The sequence below is a fragment of the Octopus bimaculoides genome, chromosome 7 (genome assembly GCF_046866305.1).
Source record: "Octopus bimaculoides isolate indiv1 chromosome 7, ASM4686630v1, whole genome shotgun sequence".
In the NCBI taxonomy this organism is placed as follows: domain Eukaryota; kingdom Metazoa; phylum Mollusca; class Cephalopoda; order Octopoda; family Octopodidae; genus Octopus; species Octopus bimaculoides.
This window is the reverse complement of record NC_142934.1, coordinates 38,464,499-38,482,029: the sequence shown is the minus strand read 5'-3', so window position 1 is coordinate 38,482,029 and position 17,531 is coordinate 38,464,499. Positions and strand designations below refer to the sequence as shown.

The 17,531-nt window shown below is 34.0% G+C and overlaps 2 protein-coding genes across 3 annotated transcripts in view; both read right to left on the bottom strand.

The window, feature by feature from the left end:
- The window catches only part of LOC106876157 (uncharacterized), a 301,548-nt gene that overhangs the window by 15,597 nt on the left and 268,420 nt on the right, over positions 1–17,531 (bottom strand). The gene's annotated exons all lie outside the window — the stretch shown is intronic.
- LOC128248363 (uncharacterized) lies at positions 5,988–14,022 on the bottom strand. 2 transcript variants are annotated; one of them, XM_089355226.1, is made up of 5 exons: positions 13,684–14,020; positions 12,046–12,219; positions 10,733–10,909; positions 8,562–8,735; positions 5,988–6,190 (listed from the first exon to the last, which is right to left on the bottom strand). In XM_089355226.1, exons 1-5 carry the CDS (start codon positions 13,898–13,900, stop codon positions 5,988–5,990), a joined length of 945 nt encoding a protein of 314 aa, XP_089211352.1. In that variant the 5' UTR covers positions 13,901–14,020. The 2 variants fall into 2 exon arrangements, with proteins under 2 accessions (XP_089211352.1, XP_089211351.1); XM_089355225.1 differs by lacking the exon at positions 5,988–6,190 and having other exon boundaries at positions 8,260–8,735; positions 13,684–14,022.

The window sequence follows — 17,531 nt, the reverse complement described above, 5'->3', positions numbered from 1 at the left end:
ACAGATTCTTATTAATATGTTACATGTTTTTATAAATCATATATACAGCGCTTGCATCTACTCTAATAGATTCTTCAGATTTAAATTTGAAGAATCTATTAGAGTAGATGCAAGCGCTAATATATGATTTATAAAAGCATGTGACATATTAATAAAAATCTGTAAATGTACAACCATCCAGATCTCTGGTACCTTATTATTTTTTCTAATATATAATACCTGTACATCACTTCCAAACCTTCTAATATATATATGTATGTATGTATGTATGTATGTATGTATATATATGTATGTATATATATATACGTATGTATATGTGTATGTATATATATATGTGTGTATATGTATGTGTATGTGTGCATGTATATATATAAATATATATGTGTGCGTATATATATATACGCACACATTGGCTACTATCGCTCGACTTCTATCTTTCAGCAAGTCATGCAGCCATTGGAGAAGTTAAAGTCACCCAAAAGGAATACACTGATGTGTTGTTCCAGTTTGGTGAGAACTTCTATCTTTGTTAGGTAGTCGTCAAACTTGCCTGTATGACTCGGAGCATACGGTGGGCGATATGTAGTACATATAACAATATTAAGTTGTTTTATGGGTACAATTTGAGTGTCACACGCTGAATTTCAATATGACAGCAGGACATAGGGCGTGAGGTCTTCTCGGATGTACACAGCAACTCCACCATGACTCCTCTCCTTTCTATCTAAGCGTATGACAACATATTGTGGTATGTGTATTTCTGCATCCCCTCTATCAGGTCTAAGATGCGTTTCCACAAGTACCATGCATAAAGCTTGATTGAATGCCGCAAGGTCTCTCAGGAATGAGATTTTTGTCTTACAGTTGCCGTGCAACAGCCCTCCTATATTTAGAAGAAATAGTTTTGTGACGTTTGTGTTGGTGTTACTGGTGGCTATCCTGTATCTGTAGTCGAGGGTAGCCTTGTGTAGAAGTGGGTGTAGTTCTCAGTTTGTGTTTGTAGCCATGTCAGCTACCGATTGCAAATAAGTGTGTGTAGCTAAGAAGTTAGTGTTGAAATCATGTGGTTTTGGGCTCTGTCACACTACGTGGCAATTTGAGCTAGTATCGTCTACTATAGACTTAATCGACCAATGCTTTGCGAATGAATTTGGTGGACGGAGATTGTGCAGAAGTCCTTTATGCAAGTATATGTGTGTGTACGTGTTTGCATTTGTCTCACACTGCTTAACAACTATCGTAGGTTTGCTTACGTCTTCATAACCTATAAGCTGAACAAAAAGAGAACAGAATTAGTATCAAACTCAAAATAAGAACTAAGATCGATGTCATTGAGTAAAAACCCTGGCGAATTGATTTTCCAATATGGCTGTAGTCGTGTGTATGTGTGTGTGTGTGTGTGTGTGTGTGTGTGCGTGCGTGCGTGTGTGCGTGCGTGTATGCGTGCGTGTATATGAGTGTGTGTGCTCGAGAGAAAATGAGGTACAGTGTATATGTATGCATGTGTGTGTATGTGTGTGTGTGTGTGTGTATGTGTATACACATATTTGGATTTGGTTAAACAGAGATGAGCGATAGATAGAAGAATATTGAGCTATACTTGATAACAGATGATGCCGTCGAGAGGTAGGCCCCACGTCGTGCATTCTCTCCTGATGACCCCATACGCTTGCTGGCTTCCAGTATTCGGAGTTTTCGACTGGTAGCACTTGCATGTGCAAGTTGTTTGCAAAGCACACACAGGCACACATACATACACATACATATATGTTTATATATGTTGTTAAACTAAAAATTAAAATCAATAATGGAGAAGTTAAAGAATTAAGACATTGGAAAGTCAAATATAGTCGTTGGATATTACCGAATGGGTGTTCGGTATATGTACTGTGCGGTGATTTAGGTTGCAATTAGATTTGTGGTAAAATTTGAAGGTATGAAAAAGCGGTGGTTGCATCTACCTAGGGACTCATCATACTTATTTAGTAGTATTGAAGAATTGTGTATTAATATGTGGAATGCCTCTTTTAGGAATAGCTTACGGGCTGAGCGTTGACCTTGGTATGGAATTCCTGAATCTATTAGGGACCATGACAAGTTATATGAAGTATTCCTACTTTTGAGATGATGCATATTGTGGATTTACTGTGCTTCTCATATCTATTATATTATTATATATCTTATTATTCTTCCCTTCCTTTTTGAGGTTTATACTCACTTTAGTACATCACCCCTGTACCATTTTCTTTACCTATCTTTAGTACCTTTCAAACATATCACCCCACCTTCCACTTCTCATACCGCTGAAATGCTCTTTGCACCACCTCTATGTGAAACTGGATGTGTGGGCCAGAGCCCTGTCTTGAATGAAGATATAACGGCCACCAAAGGTTTCTGTGACCTAGGGTTACACTTTCTCATCCAACATTTCTGCATAAACTTCACTGTTGACCTTGACACCAGCATCGCTGAATATCACGCAAGACTTGTACCCATCAGATGCAACTGCAGCCCACACCATGAATAAAGCTGGTTTCTGACGGCGTTTAATGACTCCTGCTACCTTCGGGCAAATTTTCTTCATTACGTGCATAAAGCGTGTCATTCTCCCTGTTGGTAACTGCCCCCACAGTGAAGATCTTCTTGTCGGACTAGATCAACACTTTGTTAGCGGCGTCTTTCATCTCAGCTAACATGGTTTTACCCCTGTCGAACCCTTATTCTTGGAAGCTGCTGAAATTAACTGCCGAGATTGTTTCTTGTATGCAGTTAGCTTTAAATCCTCTTTAAAAATCCCGTGCATTAATGGTTTTGAAATATCAAGAGCTTTTGCAGTTTCTCTTGCACTCTTGGAAGGATTTCGGTTCATTCGCTTCTTCACAGCTTCAGCAGTATGAATTGATCGTTTCTTACCAGGATACCAGGAATTGGCTTGTTAGAGGTAGTAGTAGACGTCATATACCGTTTCCAGATATTGAACACTGTTTTATGGCACACATTCAACTGTTTTGTTATGTCCTAGTTGCTCACGCCAACTATTTTCAAAGTGACAATCTGATCACATTTTGCTTTCGATACCACATTTGTTTACAAACCTGTTATAGACGAACGAAACAATAGACACATGAACAAAAGACATATGCAGATCTTTATGTGAAATGTAGATAATATTACCCCAAGCGATATTCTTTATGAAGAGTTTTAAACATGGGTAAATCTTTCTGAGACATCCTGTATATGTGAGTTAGTTGCAAAAATATCTGGAGTTAAATTTGATTTCTTGAGTTTTGAGATGTTTTGAGAGTGGTTGGGATGTTCTTTGTTGTTTTGAATGTATATATGTTTGAGTGTGTGTGTGTGTGTGTGTGTGTGTGTGTGTGTGTGTGTGTGTGTGTGTGTGTGTGTGTGTGTTTGTATATATGTGTGTGTGTTTGTATATGTGTGGTAAATTTTTGGACTTGGTTCCAGAGAGAAAAAGGCTTTGATGTCTCTAAAATACCAATACAAAAACAAGATTTTTAATATATACATAGAATAGACAGAAGCATGTTTTCGTGGGGAAAGCTGTTCACTTCACCACTTCGTGGTTCATATTCGATCCCACTGCATAACAAGTGTATTCTATTGTCACGGGTTATGTGTGAGAGTGTGTGAGTGTGTGCGTGTGTGTGTGTGTGTGTGCGCGCGCGCGCGTGGTGTGTGTTTGTGTGTTTATGTGTATATGAGTCCAAGTCTATATTTATATCGATATAGAAAACTGTGTTGTATTATATATGCTGTGACCTTTTATTTTGACAAGTAGTACTGAATGAAATTAATACCAGTCTGAAATAAGTATTGGGGTCGGAATTATTGAGTACCCGCTCGAATGTAGTACTCCAAAATGGCTGTAGTCCAACTACGTGTTTAAGTCATAGGAACGTGACCGTTCTAGTGCACAACATCAAAGTTTTAATCGATTAAACCAACCTCAATAATTATTTTAAGTTTGATACTTATTATATATATATATATATATATATATATATATATATATATATATATATATCCCTTGTATTACCTGCATCGCCCAGATTATCGAAGGTTATTATTCCCTTATACGCTTCTTCTGCTCAACTCTTTCCAAAGCTAGGTCTTCCTAGTATTTTACGGTGATATCAGTATTTTCAGGTTGCTTTTTATGCAGACTTTGTACCGAGGATGCTTTCCAGTGCACATTTCACCGTAGAACAGTTGCTTTAGAATCCTTTTATCTTACATACGTACAACATTGCTTGTCCAACGCATTTGAGTAGATACGATGACAGACTGGATGCCTATTCATACACACATACACACGCACATATATATATATGTGTGTGTGTGTGCGCGCACGCACACACACAGACACACACACACGCACACACACACACACACACACACACACACACACACACACACACACACACATAAATAAGCAGATAGATCACTACTTAGTGTTTGGGGGATAGCTGAAATGTAAGGCGTACTTTTTCATACCAATATTATTAATTAATTGCTGTTGATAGTGCATATACTGACTTGTTAAGCTTAGACCAATTTTGAATACACATCAAATAGCAATAAACTAATCATTTCTTTGATGACAACATATAAGTATTCTTTCTTTGATGATGGTTTAACGACACCAGAAACTATTTCGAGATATCCCTTTTTCTGTCAACGAAAGATCAAAACCTTGGGAGCAGTCGCTTTACTTACGTTTCATTGCAATGTCAAACTTTAATGCTTATTAAAACGGGATATCTTACATTTAAAATTATGCATGAGTGCACGCATGAGTGCATATGTATTATGTATGCAAGTATGTGTATTAATGAGCGTTTCTTTGTATGTTTGCTTCACATGTGCTTATTCTTGATAAAGCAAGGTGGAAAGTCCAATATATACAAGAAAAGGAATAGTTCAGCATAATACTATAAGTTTATAATCTGAACTTGTTAAAGATATCAAACTAACCGCGTAAATTATAGCGTTGCCCCCAATTTTTTACCCCTTTGTTTTTATGCTTTTCTTCAGTTAATTCCTAAAGAAATTTGGCATCATTTTCTTAAGACAAAAAAAAAAATAGTAAAAGGATACCAAACATTCTGATCTGACAACTACTAATGAGGCACAATATGTTTAAGAAAACCTCTAAGACAATGGATGATAGAAATTGGGGTGAAGTAACAGCACTCATTATTTCTTTCGAGTTTGGATGGGAAATAAAAATAGAAAACTTAAAAATACCTTATGTGTCTTGGGAGGGTCATTACGCCGGTAATAATAAACACACACACAGGTTCTATATCACTTCTTTATCGTTAATCAATCTGTAAAATATCTAACCAACTAACTAATCGATGGTTTGTTTAATGCGTGTTAAACGTACGATCGATTAGTTAGTTGGTTAATCAACTGCCGATGTGACTATCACTCACATGTGGGTCTTGGCATTTGCAACAGACGCTACTTTTCTAAGCCCGAAGCAAGACTTTCCAGTTTTCCTGACGGAGATTCATGGTCTCGCGGGACAGACTGATACCTCTAAACATACATACATACATACATACATACATACATACGTATGTATGTAATGTATGTGCGTACGTGCACACACATACACACACACGCACGCACACCACACATACACACACGCACACACACACATACACACACACACTAACGTATCATATATGATTGAAATAATATAGCATAAAATCGTGATATTTAATCATAAAAATAGAAAAAAAATCTATATTTTTTTCGATTAAACTCAAAAAAATTTAATGAGCTATTTAGTTAGTAGGGTTCAGTTGAAGAATTTTCTAGTACTTATTGTATGATTTAGTTTTAGAAACTGCAAAGTTTATATTATATAGCATTACTTCTGCCGTCTTTCTATGTCTAGTAGTTCCACAAACGTTTTTGGAGCTAAGATAAACCCCGAAATTGTTATCAAATTGCTAACCTCCACAGGGTCTGCTTAACTGCTGTAAATGAGTTCGAGTGGGAAGCATGCCATGAGCTATTTCTGGATATTCTGAGGTGTCACCTTGTCGGACAAATTTCAGTAGACTGGGTTTCTTTACTGATCCTGGCTGTGTTGGATGATGTAAGGTCTTCAAATCATTACAAACGGCAAAGAAATCTAAACTTGATGAGTGTTCTATAATATTTAAGATGAAAATTAAAGGAAAAATCAACAGCAAATGTCTTTCTTTTTGGGCGGGGTGAATATGTAGATATTTACTATTGATTTTCACTGTAGCAAAACAATTTAAGGCAAACATTCGAAGTAAACTTTGAAATTTAATCTAAAGCAAATAATTCACCACACATTTTTCAGAGAAAAATTCCGTTATTTGCATTCTTGGAAAATTAGGTCCTATATTAAACTGGCTTCAACTAAAAGTAAAACAAATTTGAGGATTTGATTTATTTTATGCTTACCTTTTTCTCTCGAACACTAATTACTCCTTTTAGTATAGAACACAAATAATGAAATAATTATAGTCATAAAGTGTTTTCATTAATTTTTCATTAATTCTAAAGGTCAAATAATTTGCTTAGTAAAACAAATAGTTCAAAAATACTGGTCTTTAGAGCACTTCTTTTATTCTTTTCATATAAAAACTATGGATGAATAATGTAATTATATTACTCTAATATAAGTAAACATGAATTCAAATATGTCATTACTACTAAAACTGTTGTAAAAAATCTGAATATATATGTAAATTTAAAAATATGCAAGAGTAACAAAAAGAAATGATAAAAGAAATCATAATTTTTAATATAGTACGAACACATATTTGAGATTCTGTCTCTACCCAAATCAGAACCAATAAACGCTTTGAGATATTCTGATAATCGAGATGAGATGGGACTGACAGTCTGTCTATTGACTGAAACAAAAAGTACTTGAAATTGCCTGGATGTTACATGTCTACCAGTCAAATACTTTTGTTAGTGCTATGTTGAACATTCAAAGGAATATAAGAGCAACGTCAAATCAAGTGGCACTAGAATATATTTTGTAACGGAATTTGTCGTTATTTAACATTACGAATTAACTGCAGCAATTCTGTTTAAACTTATCGGAAACATCCCATTATAAGCACCAATTTGAAACAGAAGGAAAACAGAAGAGATAAATGAGTTAATCTAGGTCTGTTTCTTCTGCTTCAAATTTTAAAATATGAATAAGCAAGTCTGTATTAAAATTGCAACATACTGTTACCTATCTATCTATCTATCTATCTATCTATCTATCTATCTGTCTGTCTGTCTATCTGTCTGTCTGCCTGTCTGGCTGGCTGGTTGGCTGTCTACATACACACGCGCACGCACACACATACACACACACGCACACACACACACGCGCACACACACACACACACACATACATATATGTAAATGCATATATCATACTATCATAGGTGCAGGCGTCGCTATGTGGTAAGAAGTTTGCTTCCCAGTCACATAATTCCGGGTTCAGTCCCACTGCGTGGCACCTTGGGCAAATGTCTTCTACTATAGCCTTGGACAGACCAAATTCTTGTGAATGGATTTGGTAGACGGAAACTGAAGGAAGCCCGTCGTGTCTTTGAGTCTGTGTTTGTCCCCACCACTGCTCGACAACCAGTGCTGGTATGTCCACGTCCCCGTAACTTAGTGATTCGGCAAAAGAGATCGATAAAATAAGTACCAGGCTTATAAAAGTAAGTACTGGGGTTACTACATTCGACTAAAAAGTCTTCAAGGCGGTACTCCAACATGGCCATAGTTTGAAACAAGTAAAAAAGATAAATGATATCTATCTATCTATCTATCTATCTATATCTATATATATATATATATATATATATATATATGTATCAAAGAAGTAAGGACCAAAATCCTTCAAAGGGATGTTAAACATCCAGACCGCCGGTTCAATCCGAGCAAAGAATATATAAAAACTATATATTTAATATTGGTATAATTAATAGATAAAGTATAAGGAAAGGAAAAAATATAAGTGTAGACGATCTTTTAATACAAAGTTGGTACAAATCCGATAAAGATTCTTCAAGTTGTTTCCAAGCCTAATTAATTCCAAAACAAAACGAAAAAAATAATCCTACGCTTATAATTTTTCTTTTCCTTATATATATATATATATATATATATATATATATATATATATATATATATATATATATATATATATATATATATATATACAGCATATAATAATATATATCATTATGAGATAGAATACGTTTGCGTATGGGAGAGAGAGAGAGAGAGAGAGAGAGAGAGAGAGAGAGAGAGAGAGAGAGAGAGAGAGAGAGAGAGAGAGAGTGAAAGTGAGAGTGATAGTAATGGCAAAGAAGTGCTTTTAAATAAAACAATACACAAATGTATAGAAAGCATATATTTCATTAAGTAATGTAAAACACATGGAAGAATACTGCTGAAAGTTGCAGAGGGCAAGTGATTTTGTGAAGAGCAGTTAAGCTGAAGCAATTTTGTCTTCGAATCGCATGACCCACCTCTACAGTTACCTTTTGGAGCTGCAAGATAACCTCTAGCCTGTTGAATCTCAGGTAACAACTTCGGATATTCAGCACTTATACATTCCTTGATTGTTCTCTCAGTAGCTTCTGGATTATTTCCTCTTTGAGCAGGCTCAAGTCTCGCGCGCAGGGATTTAAAGGGTTTTATACCTGGTAATCACATTTTTTAGCAATATATAATCTCATTTTATATGTCATATCGCATTATTTTCGCATTATATTATATCGCATTATATTTTACTATATGTTAAAGTTATATTATTACACTGGAATTTGTAAGTGTAGCCATATAGAATAGGTAATATGTTGTTTTGTACTTTTAGATCTAATTGAAATTCAGCTTTCAATCTAGTGTTAATGACTGGAATCAACTCACCAGGTTCCCTGCCTACTACGCACATGACGCGCATCTTATAAAGAGAGGGGTGTGTAAATATAACGTACTTTCTTTGACTTGCACATCCATTTAAAATCTTACTGCCTCTATAGCTTTTATGGTATTCATCTGCAATCAAACATGCTTCTGAGTCAATCATGGACGTGTTCAACTACAAAATTTTAGGAAATGTTTCCATTTGCAAACCTTGTTCGAAATAAATATTTCACATATTAATTCTAATTGTTAATTCACAGTTAATTCTAATTGAATGGCATAAATGTTTTGTAATTACTCTGGAAATATATGGAGAATAAATAAGTTCATAATTAAATTAAACTAGGACTGATTCATTAGAAGATACATGCTTAAATGAAAGATAAAAGTTAAGTAATAGTTGGCAGTAGTCAGTTTTCAAAAACTTTCGGATACATTGTTTCTGGGACTAAACTTTATTCTAACACACACACACACACACACGCGCGCGCGCGCGACAACGTGTCTAATTAATTAATGAAAATTAATTCAGGCCTCATCAAGTATATATAGATCGATAAACACGCATACATTCATATGTGTTTGTTGTCTACACCACCTGCCTTCGTCTTTTGTTTATTTTTTGTGAATTCTCCCCATATATATATATATATATATATATATATATATATATATATATATATATATATATATATATATATATATATATATATATGTATGTATGTATGTATGTATGTATGTATATAGGTATATATATATATATATATATATATATATATATATATATATATATATATATATATATATATATATATATACATATATATACCTATATATATACCTATATATATATATATATATATATATATATATATATATATAAAATATGACATACCTATATAGATAATATAGATAAAAGAAAAAAAAACATGTAGTAAATAAACAAACGAACATATACTAAATACACAGTTATTCTTCATGTTCAATGGTGTGACCATCTAACTTGTTGAAAATTCCTTTTGTCTTAATGCACAAGGCCAGAGCCACTGTCAATGTAATTGTTGACAAAAAAGTTATTGAGACTGTAACAGGCATCTGCCTGCAATGAGAATACAAAGATACTCGAAATCCATTTGGCAATCACAATACATGTACACACACATTTGTGTATATGTACATATAGATAATATATATTATGTGTATATGTGTGTGTAAATTTTTGTGATTGTTGATCTCTTATATTCTATATATCATACATTAGTGAACAATGTGGAACAACTAAACCTGTCAAAAGGTTGTAGAAAGATATTGAGAGTATGAGCGGAAGTAGATGATAAAGCGACTGTAATATTGGCAAAGCAAATTAAATGTGAGCAAAAGTACTTCCATTTGAAGCAAGACGTGATATGATTCCAAAAGCAGCTTTATAGAATTAACGATAATTTGCTGTACAAAATATTTGGGAACATTTTTTTTTTATCTAAAGCTTGATATCTGTTCTATATTTGGCATTAGATGAATAGCTAAAAGTTATTGCTCAAATATAGAGAAGAAAAAACATATTAAAATATCTTACTGTAATTTTCATTATACTGAGTATAATGAAAGTTTAATGCTATTAAAAATGCAAGGTTGTACAAAAGAACATTCTGACAGATTTTATTTAAACTGAAATTAAAGAAACAACTATTTAAAGCTGTCACAAAAGCTAAGAAAGTATTGAAGCCTAATTCAATATTTATGGGCTTTTTCGCAGAAGCTGACTAAAACCAACCTGATGCGCGGTCCTCTTCCATAAAATCAAGAGCATAGCGAGCTAACTGGATATCAGACATCAATTCTGGATGTCCGGATCCAATGCATTCTTCAATCGCATTTTCTAATGTCGATTTATCGTTTTGTCTTTTTGCTTGGTCAAGTTTAATGCGCAGGGAATCGGGGGTCTTTACTCCTGGTGAAGGAAAATAACTGTCAGTAATTTAAAATTTTGATAAACCTTTAGCAAAAGCTATCAAGGAAAAAAGACATTTTTGAATATTGCACTGCCATTTATATAATGATTTTCTCCAGAAGTTAATCACCTAACTTGCAAACATTTACAATCACACGGATTGCAAATTCTTCGTACTGTTTCAGCATTTATTGACATATCTCTTTTCATCCGCAGCTCTATTGAGTGAGAATCTCTCGAACAGGTCCCGCTTTATATCAAAGATCTACACGATGTCGTATAAAACCAGTTACATATAAACGAATGCTCGATTACAGGACTTTATACGCCTATATACTTCCTTCGTCTACTGAAAAGTTAACAAACTATCATCAAAGAAGAACCTTAAATCATTTTGGAACAGAGAAACTTAGTTTCATTCACTGGTTCCTAAATAAATTGCATTATATATATAAGAACACGCACTCACTCATACGCGCGCGCGCACACACATATACATACATAATTTTCGATACTATATATCTATATATATAGAAAATGCACATATAAAGACTAACAATCTATGACACTTGAAGTAGTTACCACAGCTAAGTAATCTTGTCTTTTCAGAATATACCCACTCAAAACTCTAATTATTTATATTGGGCAAATTAGTAACATACGAGAGAACTGCTTATGCTTCTTGAATGTCATACTCTGCACAGACATTAACTCACATTCTAGTACATAGGCAAACACATATTTAATAAACATTCAGGTTTTCTATACATACAAAATTCTCCTTCTGCTATTAATTCTTAAGTGGACAGTACTTATATTCTCCATATAGTTACAATTAAAGCAACCTCATCCTCTCATTACATGCAATGGGATGCAAATGTAATAAACATATTGAATAATCATGCTCTCAGATGCATTCCATTAACATGTCTTTTTCGCCATTAACCTCCAGTAAGTATAACTAACATTCAGCATCTTCATTGAAGTATCAATACTCATATATTGTTTCATTGCAATATATTATTTGAAAGTAACAGAAACCACAACACCAATACTTATTTCTCTTTTTACTCAGACATTCAAAAGCTTTGCACAAATATTCAGTGCATTTTCTAAGTGAATTATAATAAACTAACCTCCACGACCATAACCCAAACTTTCCATAGTATCTCTCGCTTTGCAAAGAATACCGGAGATTTCTGGATAACCAGCTTCTTCAGCTTCACAAATTGCATTGTCTAATAGTGATTTGTTTTTCTGGTTGATAGCTGTCCTTAGTTGATCTCTGATTTTTGCTGCTGAAGTAATATCTAGTTGATGATAAACCCAACAGTCACAGATTTTTTTTTAAATAGAAAGAAAATACATATAAAACAAAGCGCAGATATTAGAATTTCAAATAAAATATGAATTTCAAGCATTCAAATAGACGTAACTAATTTAAATTTATTTCTCTAAATATTAATAAGTACACGTGTTATTTGATAAGAACATTAATATTTGTAGTAATTCAGAAATATTTTCCGCTCATTTACTCAGATTACAGAATTATACAGTAAATAATGCTAATATATGGGATTACTAGATGAGTAAGATAAATTTATTCTATAATCTTATGAACACTCTTCAAATTTAAAAATGCTGATCACTATCAGAAGGAAGCCTCAGGTATTGGAGAAGTAACAAATATTATATGAACAATAGCTTTATCCGTCTTTCTGGTGTTAAGTACTCATTCTACTTCTTCGTTATCAACATTTAAGTGTGTGTGTGTGCGTGTGTGTATGTGTGTGCGCGCGCACAAGTGTGTGGGTGTGTATTGTAGTAAAATTAATAAGAAGAGTACAGTGAATTTGCAGTGGGGAATGAAAAAAGTTGAAAAGAGAGACAGTTTTATATTCTCTATGTTAAAAAAAAAATTAAATAAAATTAAAAAAAGATTGCAGTTGGATGTGAAAGTGTGTACTTTAAATATTTGTCGTAAAGCTACATAGTTTCACTGTTTATATTATCATCATTCCCACACTTGAATGGGAGATTTTTTTAGACACTACTCCCTCTTTACACACACACACACATATATGATGTGTGTTTGTGCTTCTTTATATGCCAGACAAAGTCAATGTCATTGTTTTGATGTTACCACCAGAATTTGAATTTCGACCTTTAAATTTATACGTCATTAGTCAGATGTTTTTCTTTTGAGTGTGACTAGTGTGTGTTGTATGTGCATTTAACATTCCACTATGTTATTAATATAGCTTCCATTAGTAATCGCTTAATTTATTTAACAACTCAGTTGAGCATAGAAGTGTTTCCCACTAACCTTTGCTTATCAAGTTCTGTCATGTGCTTTATAACTTAGTGCATTGTAATTGCTCTTTGATGAAAACGTATGAAGAACCGATGGGTGAGAGTGTGTGTGAGTATATATGCGTTCATGCATGTGTAAATGTATATGTGTGTAATTATAAAGTCATTTTCAAATACGCACACACATATGCATATATATATATTACATATGTAAATTATTTCTAACCATATATGAGTGCGTGTGTGTATGCGCGCGCGAGCGCTTGTTTGTGCGCGTACGCGAGTTGTGTGTGTGTGCGTGCGCGCGCATTTGTGCATGTGCGTGTGCGTGTATAGACACATTTCCTGTGTTTCTAATGTGAATGTTTGCATCAGTGCAAATTATAGCAACATTATTATGATTACATTGGTGATGAAAACATTGACATTGTGATGAAAAATATCATTAAATAACATCTTACGTCCATCCCCGCCTTGTAAGATGTTCAAAGACTTTCGCGCGTTATCAACATCACTTTGAAGTTCAGGATAGCCGGCAGCAATACATCTCTTAATAGCTGATGCGATTTCATTTTCATCTTTTAGCTTAATACTATCCTTAAGTTTGTCTCGAAAAATGCTGGGTGATGTATTCCCTGGTAATTGATAAAATACCACTTGGTACTTAATTTCATGCATCAAGATATATTTTGTTTTTCAGATTGTTATTGATCTTTCATTTTCCTTTAAATTTAAATTAAATGAAAACTTATTAAAGATATAATTGCTTAATACCTATCATAATAAATAATCCTGCTTGATCATGAGGACGGCTACACACAACAAAAATACCAGCAACGGTTAATGATCAGAAAACTTTGTTAGGATGTTAGGACTCCATGAAATAGTTTAGAGGTCCATAACTACACAAATTCATGAAAATAGAATTTTATTTACATTAAATATTTAAAGAGGAACTCTTAAAATCCCTTCTAAAATCCTTAATCATGCAGCTGGCATTTTGTACCAAATTGTGAAAGTTTGAAGTAAATGTTCACTTTATCATGAATTTATAAAGATTTTATATATCAAGTGAACTGATATTTAAAAAGTAGCAATACAATCTTTAACATTTATTCCCTTATACTTACTCTGTTTTATGATTCGTAATCAACTGTGTTAGAAATATCGTAAAGGGAAATTGAGTTAGTATTTCTGACAGTTCGTTGTATTCATGATATTTAAAAACCCTTGCTAATATATCTTATTAAAATGCTAAAAATACAATGCTAACCTTCGAAGCGGCTCCCCAGCTGTTGAAGAGTTTTTCTTGCTTCATACAGCTCAGGACCAAGCTCTGGATACTCAACACTTTCGCATTCTTCGATAATGTTTTCAAGATTTACTCTGTCTTTCCGCTCAACAGCTGTCCGTAATCGGCAGCGCAGATTACCTGGGGACTTAATATCTGTTTTGGAATCTAAAATTCAAAGTTAGCTTTCGATGATTCTTAGAATGGTAGGCAAGTAGATACATAAATAAATGAATGTTATTATTAAAAACTATTCCAAAATCGGTGAGCTGGCAGAATCTTTAGAACACCGGAAAAAATGCTTTGCACTATTAATTCCGGGGTTTTTACGCTCTTAGTTCAAATCACGCCAAGGTCAATTTTGCTTTTCATACTTTCGGGTTTAATTTTTTAAAAAGTACCTGTGAAGTACTGAGGTCGATGGTATCGACAAATTCCCTCACAATTGCTGACCTTGTGCCAAAATTAGAAACCATTATTAAAGCTATTCTGAAATACACACACATACACACACACATACATATAAATGTGTGCATGTGTGTATGAGTGCACGTGTATTTGTATAGATGTATATACACAAATAACTAAAGGTTTCAAATTAAATCGAAATATAATTCAATCATAATTTCAATCAGCAATTTTAAAATATTGATTTTTATCTAATTTCCAGATATGTTTTTATATTTCGACCAATATTTTAAGCAGGAGCTAAAATTATCTACACTTATGTTAAGTCATATTTATACGAATATAATTATTGTTCCAACCTCTGAATCTTTTATCCCTAGTATGTGAGGAATCTTTATTTTGAAAATGCTCTGATGATATTCCTTTAAGTTCATTATAACCTGGAAAGGGACGACCCAATCTGCTTTCTCTGAAACGCTGTTGAGTGACAGTTCTCTGGAAACCAAGAGCAGCTAACCCTAAGTTTTAAATAGAATAATTTCAGAAATCGGAATGGATGAAAAAATTAAATAGATCCTTACCACAGGCTCTAATTGTCCATTTTTCAATATCCAAAATGGGGAACATATTTTGTATATTAGCCAGTAAGATTCTATACACACATGCATACACACAAACATATTTATATACATATATGTATATAGCTACATTCATACACATATACATTAATATGCATACATATATGTCACGAGTAAAATGCTGTAAAATCCATACCGGTGTTTACATTAATATATTTATACACCAATATATATACTATAAATTATTTAAGTAATATATATATTTTATGATACGTATTTTAAATAATATATTATATTGTATATGCATAATATGAATGTGAGCGTGTGTTACAAAAAAAAAGATAAAAAACAAACATATGACGCATATACCGGTGTTTTATAAGAGGAGTATGGCTAAGAATTCCAACATGTCGGACTTAATTTTTGCCCCATGCAAGCGACATAAGGATGATGAATACAGCAAAGACTCCAAAAACCGACGCAGCTTTAAAATAATCAGGTCATAATAAAGATCTGGACAAGAAATAACATGTGCAACGCATCCCTCAGAGCTGAGTCCCTCCACGTTTTTGCAATCCCGATACCATGTAGAGTATTTCAGCCAATCGAATGGCCTCTAGCGTAACAAGAAATTATGGCGGGAATTTGAAAATGCATACAGGACCCTACCATAACAGCTAAGGGTGACGTTGATAGTCGAAGGCAATGACGGCAATCACTACCAGCTCTGAGTCTGCCAAACTCACTCCAATAGAGTAGGTAACAGCCTGCTAAATAACTGTTAGGACAGTGCAGAAGCAAAGGCTGGCAAATTCGTGCGAGCTACTGGAGGATTGTGGGATGATCACTTTGCAAAGTTCTGACTGGACTTGTAGTGACTGCGCAAACAAAGAGAAGGTCCATATGTTCCAATACTAAAACTGTAGAGAAAACTTCTGGATGATTTTGAATAAGGATGGCAAACATATGGCTTGCTGTTACTGGGACGTAAGCCGATATATAATGATTAGTGGTTGGGTTAGCTATACGTAGGGTTGAACGGTAAAAGACTCGAAATCCTTCACTACTCCTGATGACTAAGAGCTTCCCTCTTTCAAGACAATATCCCACAATAACATTTGGAATACTTCACTGTTCTATAGAGGAAATCCGTTCCATAGACATTAAACTCACAAACTTTGACATCAACTGTAAACTCTCACAAACATTCAATTTTAGAAAAAAAGAAAATGTAAGAGTCTTAAGGTCAATGCAAAAAACCTTTGAGTGCCGTATTATGTCACTGAGAAAGCATCTGCCAAACAAAAGCAGTTAAATCAAATACATCAACCAAACACCCAAAAATGAAGGGAATAACACCTTGTGAGTTAGTAGTGAACTCCCCACCAAAAATTCAGTTCCTGATAACCTCCCTTGTTGACCCAGAAGCGCAGGGTTAGCATAATTCAGCGAAGACTTGGAAAAGAAACACTTTGCATATCACAAAAAAGTTATGAAAATGTGTTTCCCGTAAACTTGAGGAAGAGAATAATATTAACATGGAATGAAATCTCTCTTGGACTCGTGACCGTCATGTCACATTTCGAAAGCTTACGCTTTTGCCATACAGAAGTAGAAGATAACTACGAAATATCGATGACCAAAGGGGGGAGTGAATCTCTTAAACTCCATAGGAGTAACCTCTAATGTCGGTTGCATCAATCCCTTGTGAAGGATATGGTACAACCACCCACTGCAACATGGTATTGCTGAAACAATATACGATTCTGTCAGCAGAAAAGACTGTCCTGGAATAAATATCAACGCCCCTGCTATTCCCTACATATATGCGTATCGTTACAAGGAATATTGACAGAATATCCCTATCAAAACATGTGCAAAACATAATACACTTGATAGAGTTATTTTGGAAAGAAGAGAACAATTGCGCACAGTCAAAGAGGTTAAGTCCGCGGCAGATGTGAATATCTCTTCCAAAGTCAGTGAAGCTGACAGATTCTTTGCCGTGATCATATTTTTGCATATATACTAA